General features: G+C 40.5%; 2 protein-coding genes across 8 annotated transcripts in view; one reads left to right on the forward strand and one right to left on the reverse strand.

Annotated features, from left to right (window-relative positions):
• SERAC1 (serine active site containing 1) overlaps positions 1-949 on the reverse strand; it is a 34445-nt gene extending 33496 nt beyond the window's left edge. The window contains exon 1 of one of the 6 annotated variants that reach the window (XM_071806450.1): positions 822-949. In XM_071806450.1, coding sequence (XP_071662551.1) covers positions 822-925 — 104 coding nt within the window. In that variant the 5' untranslated portion in view covers positions 926-949. Of the gene's footprint in view, position 1; positions 768-821 lie in introns of those variants that run through there. The other 5 variants (XM_065834969.2, XM_071806451.1, XM_071806453.1 and 2 more) reach the window with 5 other exon arrangements.
• On the forward strand, positions 882-5466 carry GTF2H5 (general transcription factor IIH subunit 5). Of its 2 annotated transcripts, none has more exons than XM_065834976.2 (3): positions 882-992; positions 1378-1492; positions 3435-5466. In XM_065834976.2, the coding sequence occupies exons 2-3, from the start codon at positions 1458-1460 to the stop codon at positions 3613-3615; spliced, it is 216 nt and encodes a 71-aa protein (XP_065691048.1). In that variant the 5' UTR covers positions 882-992; positions 1378-1457; the 3' UTR covers positions 3616-5466. The 2 variants fall into 2 exon arrangements, with proteins under 2 accessions (XP_065691048.1, XP_065691047.1); XM_065834975.2 differs by having other exon boundaries at positions 950-1085.
• The last annotated feature ends 1055 nt before the right edge of the window (positions 5467-6521 follow it).

Below are 6521 nucleotides of genomic sequence, written 5' to 3' on the forward strand. Positions count from 1 at the left end.
CGTTTAATCTTCTACCAAACCACAGCCTGTTACAGCAATAAGCCTGTAGTTCAGTGACAGCAGATGCCACAACTCCCTGAATTCAAAACCTGCACCTGCAAACCCAAGAGGCCAAAGCGAACGCCATTTCTTTGTTGCCAGGAACCTCTGTTCAGGCCTGAGGGCAAATACGTTTAGGTGTACACAAACAAAATGCAAAAGGACCCCTTTCGCACCGTGTTTCTCTGCAACCTGCAACGAGCCCCCGCGCCGGCGCGTGCCGAGGCCGTTGGTGCCCGCGCGGGGCCAGGAACATCGGCTGCCTCGCAACCGGGGCACATTCCAAAAAATGAAACAAAGCTTTTAGTAACGCAACACCTAAACGGTCCAGGAGCAAAGCAGAGACGACTCTGTGCCTCTTTCCAAAGGGAAAAAAAAACCCAACATTTGTTGCCTTTTACAGGCCCGCAGAGGAAGCCCAAGGTACCACTGCTCTTTCTGGAGGTGCTTAACAAGCCCGGGCTCCCCCAGGGCCAACCCGCGCCCGGGCGGGGCCGCGCCGTTCGGCAGGCCGAAGCCGGGGCGGCGCAGCGGAACAGCCGCGCTCGCCGCTGAGAGCTTTCCGAGCGACCTCGAGGATAAAGTCGTTAAAATACTAATAAATATTAAACAAGGAAAGCACCGCGCAAACCCTCTAAGGTAAAGGAGCACCCGTTTCGGCGGGCGGTGACGGCGGGGTTGAGATCCCCGCGTGTCCCGCCCCGGAGCCCGAGCCCCACCAAGCCCGCCCCCAACGTCCGCCATAACCGTGCCCCCCCCGCCCCGGCAAACACCGCCGTTACCTTCTGCCTCTCCTCGCGGCACCGGCGCGCTCCTGTGACGCCGGCACGCTGCAGGCGATCTGGCCAATCCGAAGGCGAGGTCGGGAGAGGGTAGGGCTGCGCATGTCGTGGCGCTGGTCGGCGGCAGCAGTTTCTCCGTCGTCAGAGCAGCGGTTGGCGGTAGCGACGCAGGTAAAGGGCGGGTGGAACCGGGGCCCTTAGGAGCCGTGGGACCTGTTGATCGAGAGTTGTCTCGCCCGTTCACCATCCCTGGCGGTTCCAGAGGTGGGTTGGGGCTTGTCCTCTTTCGCAAGGACGGGGCTCGCCTCCGGCGGCGGAAGGGCCTGTGTTAGGCCGCAGCCGCTGGTGGTGTGGGGCAGAGCTGCCCAGGCTGCTCTCAGGGGTGGGACCTTTAATTTTCACAGCTGAGTGCCAGAACTGAGTCGGCCCTGCGCGTCCCTCTGCCAGTCCCCGGCCGCTTGGCTGAAGAGCAGGGCAGCGCTGCTGGTCCGAGGGGCTGTGGGTTATATTGAAAGATCTCGGAGTTCAACCAGGGTGTTGTTTCTTTTTCTTCTAGATTTCCGCTGTTTACGTGTGTAACCCAAAGCAAGAGTTGTTCTTGTCACCTTTTTTGGTATTTGTAAGAGAAGTGGGAAGATGGTGAATGTTCTGAAAGGTGTCCTGATTGAATGGTTAGTAACAGCACTTACTGTTTTCTGTTGTGTCAACGTCTACTTATCTCTTTAGAGCTGGAAATATTGTAAGTCACTTAACAGCCTAGACAAAAAAAAAAAAAAAAAGAAATTGTGAGGAGGGGGCATGCTGAACGATCAGACAGAAGTGTGTTCTTTGGGGGAAGGAGAGGGGCAGTTGTAGGTAATCCTAAATCCAAACTCCTTTTTCTTTTCAAGATATTGTTTTCTACTTATGCTTAACCATTAGATGTTCCATCTTGTTCTTTCTGTTGCTTACAAATAATATTTGTTGTTGTTGTTTGTGAACAATGTGTTTCTTTACTGATTCTAGAGGGTGATAATTTTTCATCCTTTCTTTTCTGTCTTTTTAAATTCCAGTCCAAATTCTGTTCAAGGCTGAAATGTAGTTCTCTTTGTAGATCATACCTGAATATGCTTGTAGTTTGTAAAAGAAAGCTTTTGATAATGTGCAGTAAAAAAATTTCATGCAATCTGAAGTCTCTAGACTAAGAGCCAGATAACTGATTACCTCCAAAGTAAAAAGAATTATCAGTCAAGATTTGTGGGCTCATTGCGTAGCATTATATGACATACAAGATTTCTACTGTACACTTAAATTGTAAACATATTAACAGATGATAACTGCACAAAAGCAGAAGAATGTCGAACCTCTTGTGATGTGCCCGCACAGTGCATATAGCTGTGAGCTTGCTGCAGTGAACTTCTGAGCTGACTGGATGTCTAATAGCTCTGTTTGAGAAGTTCAGAGCCTAAACTTGGCTGTAAAAAAGTCTGTAATCTCAAATTTGTCTCCATGCTAGTATGTTGGAAAACCTTCTGAAGCAACAGAAATAGCCTGCCTACAGCTATTCTAGTCATTTTAGTCATGTTTCTGCAGGTTTGAGGATAATATTAAAGGTTGGGTTTAGAGTTGCTGGATACGGGGCAGGGGAAGCATTTGGTTTCATAGTGCATGTCTTTACACCATGTATACTTTTAGGGAAAGGTGAATTGGTCCTTGTAATGCATTTAAAAAAGAGAAGATTAGCTAAGAATTCTTTTAATATTTACTGTGTTATTAAGAATTGCTGTGTTGCCAGAACACCTATGTTCACAATTTTGAAAGTTATCCTGAGCTACCTGATTCCAGTTTCCTGTTTTTCTTGCACATCTTCTTCACTAGTTGTTGCAATCAAATGCTGTTTTACCAAAGAGCATGTTTTTCCTGTGTCAAATACTGTTGTCTGAATTTTTCAGAATTTTAGTGGATCAAAGAGCTTATATTTTGAAGCCACTTTATCTAGCTGCTTAGTATAATGCAGTTGTTTCAATTACCTGTAATTTCCATGCTTCCAAAAGGTTTTCTTTTAAACACTTAGTTTACAAGGCAACATCATGAAAAAGAAGAGACTATCTAGTTACGGTGTGATAAATGTGCAATTCATACATGACTTCTTCTCTGTGCTATGCTACTTTGAGTAAGATCTATGGTCTCTTGGGTTTTGGCTACTTTTTAATTAAAGTATACTGTAAGAAAACATGTTTTAATGGTGCTCTTTCTGAGGATAAAAATGTAAGTTCAAACCTCAGTAAGGGTTGTGGATTTTTGTGCTGGTGGTTTTTTGTTTTGGTGTTTTTGTTGAGTTTTTTTTAAACTACTTTAACATCAGTATAGGGTCACTTCTCTGCCAATCAGCCAGTTCTTCTCTTTAGACTTCATTATCAGTTTATTTTACCTCTAACTCAAGCATTACTATTGTGAAATAAACTACTTTTTCAAAAGCTATGTAAGCTTTCTTTAAATTATGAGCAACTCTTGAAATTAATATTAATCTTCCAAAGGACTTAGGGAGTGTCTTCAAAGGATGGTTTTGTTTGCTTGTTTTTAACTGTATCTTGTTACAATGAGGTGGGGTCTTATGTGTGTTTGTCTCTACAGTGACCCAGCAATGAAGCAGTTTCTGCTGTACTTGGATGAGTCAAATGCACTGGGAAAGAAGTTCATCATACAAGACCTGGATGAAACCCATGTCTTTGTATTAGCTGAGTTGGTTAACTTCCTCCAGGAGAGAGTGGGCGAGTTGATGGACCAAAACTCTTTTCCTATTACTCAGAAGTAAAAAGACTAAAATAATGAGATTACTGCGAGTTTTGGAAGAGTGCATTTCAATAGCTTGAGTTGTTACTGTTTTAGTAGATACTCTGTGGTTTCTGTAGATACTCTGTGTTAAGTTCCGCATGGAAGTGGCTACTCTAGAAAATTGGTCATTTTCATAGACAAAATACTCTTGAGTTGGATTTTTTTCCTCATTGTGATATCTTTATTAAAATACTTAAAATTATACACTTGAGGACTTGCCTAGAGAATTTTTGATGCATGCTCTCCGTTTTTCCTTTAGGATTTTTATCTTGCAAAGTGGTATGACCCAAATGTTAGAGTGGTGTTTCTGTATTGGAATGCTGTATGAACTCCTCTGACATGTTACATTCCTGTGGAATTGATTAAATCTGATTGTAGTGTGACTGATAGAATGTAAAGTATGTCTGTTAAAGTACGATGGAACATCTTGATAACTTGAAGGCATTGTCAGATACTACTTTAACTTAATGGGTTTTATACACCAAAATGAAAGTTGGTATGAGTTTTCTTTTTGTTTAGTTGATTTGGTTTTGTTTGGTTTTCATTTTTTTTTGTGTTACTTTTGTGTGTTTGTTTGTTTTCGTCCCAAACATTTTACAAGTGCTCCGTACTACTTGCCTGCTTTTACCAAGGTTATGTTTTCTGGTTTTTGGGTGTGGTGGTGGGAATCTAGGAGTTTGGAGAGGAGGGAAGGATATAGGGGGCTGGGGACAACAAAAGTCATTATTCCAGATCATATTTTAATTGTAAACTGATTATTTGCATATCAATGATAGCAAATCAAAGGGCTAATATAAATGGGAGACCAATCCTTTAGCTATAATTGATTGTATTTTTCCACTGAAGCTAATACCTAGTCACAATAAGCTATGTGATCAGGAAGGGGAAATAAAGACTTGGTAGCTCTACCTGTGAAGAAAACTGGTTTTGGCTTTTTTGGAGTGTTGGGTTTTTGTTTGACTTGTGGTAGTGCTGGTGGTTTTTTCTTCAGCTTAGCTCTTCCTCCATTATTGCACTTTGCTGCAAAGAAAGAGCCTTACAATTTCATAGGTTTTCCTCTCCTGGAGTAGAAATTCAGGTTTACACTTGTAACTCATCTCAGACACTGGCTTATTTAGTAATTTAGCTAGTGCATGATGCTAAAACGTGTCAAGATTTCTGTCTACAATTATGGCAGATACAGATGACAGAAACACAAATAATAACAAGTTTTACCTTTTCTCTTATCCTACTTCTTACTCAAAATAGTCAAATTTGTTCAATTTATAAGAAATCATTTATAAACGAAAGACTTCTAGGATATTACTTCAAGGCTTGGTTTTCAGAGGTGCTAATTTACATCAGATGCAATTTTTTTTATCTTTAGGGGAAGAACGGTTGTAAGCAGGATGTTTTTTCTAAGGAACAGTTTTCCTTACTGATTCTCCCACTGTTGCTTTTTTGCTTTTCCAGTAGCTATGAGATTAGTTGGTGGGGTTTTTTTCCAAGGAATAGGGAAGCTTTGGGAAACCATTTCGTTAGATGTTTTTAATCAAAAAGCTGTCCAAAGAAAGTTCTGCAGAATTGCAAATATTCAGGCTTACGTGAATGAGCAAATAGCCCTGGGGGATATGTAGCTCCCTGTAGTTTCTGGTTCCCCCCCCATCCCTCTGACTGTGTAGAACAGTGGGTTTTAGTCCAAGTGGTTTCATCTCTTGTTTTTTGTTTTTTTTTTGTTGTTGTTGGGTTTTTTGTTGTTGTTTTGTTTTTGTTTTGTTTTTTTGAGTGGATGCTTCCCCAGTAACATGGATCAAAAAACACCTTACCTTGAAATAAAAAGCTGAAAAATGTATGAGTGGTTTGTGGTTCCTTACCTCTTTCTTGAGATTTACAAGATCAACATTTGACCAATGTTATTTTGTGGAATATTATTGGAGCTCTTTTAATGGAGAGATAGTCAGTAGTCTTAACATGGCATGGTAGCTTAATGCAGTTTATTTAGAAGTGTCTTATAACCGTTCTTTGGAATCCTAGTTTATTTTTCATCCAGATTTTGATGAAAGCTAAATGATCCATCACTCTCTCTTCAAATGATGGTATTTGAAAAGCAATGTTAGAATTGCACCTGTTAAACTTTGGTCTATTTAGCATATCTAGTGCTACATTTCTATTGTGATTTTCATGTTGAGTCTGTGATAAACTTCTGACAGTCCTTGTCTTTTTCTCCTGGTTAATTGTACACTTTAACCTGTATTTTAGCTTATATTTTCAGTGATAAATGTCTTATATAATACAGAGGGGTAGAAGTTCTAAGCTGTATAAACTGAACAGTTAGGCATCCATTTTTATACTCTTTGCTCTCAGTCTTTTTTGAGCAAGCATGTTTATGGATTTTAACTTCTAAACCTGTCAAAACTTAGCTCCTTCCTGCAACCTTACCAGGCCTAGCTGATTCTATGCTGGAAGAATAAAGAAAAGATACAAAGAAGCAAATTGGTGTCACCTTATGGGATCTAAGGAGCTGAGTAGTTTGTAGTTTCTAGGGTCTTTAATTATGTAGTATGGTCAAGGAAATCCGATGAAGAAGCTGTTACAGTATGTGTATGTATTAAAAACAAACAAACAAACCCACCAAACAAAAATGCCCAGGGATTTCTGGAGTTTAATAAACTTGGGCCCCAGAAAGCTTTTTAAAATTTATTTTAATGCATATAGTCTGAGAACTAATATGCTTTTTAAAATACGTACATATATATATATATATACACATGTATGTATGTGTATATGTATGTGTGTGTATATATACATATATATACACATATATATATTTTGAGATATATGTGTGTACACACACACACATATATATATATATATATCCCAGATGGGAGAAAAGTATATACTAGCTTT

The sequence above is a fragment of the Patagioenas fasciata genome, chromosome 3 (genome assembly GCF_037038585.1).
Source record: "Patagioenas fasciata isolate bPatFas1 chromosome 3, bPatFas1.hap1, whole genome shotgun sequence".
NCBI classification, from domain to species: Eukaryota; Metazoa; Chordata; class Aves; order Columbiformes; family Columbidae; genus Patagioenas; species Patagioenas fasciata.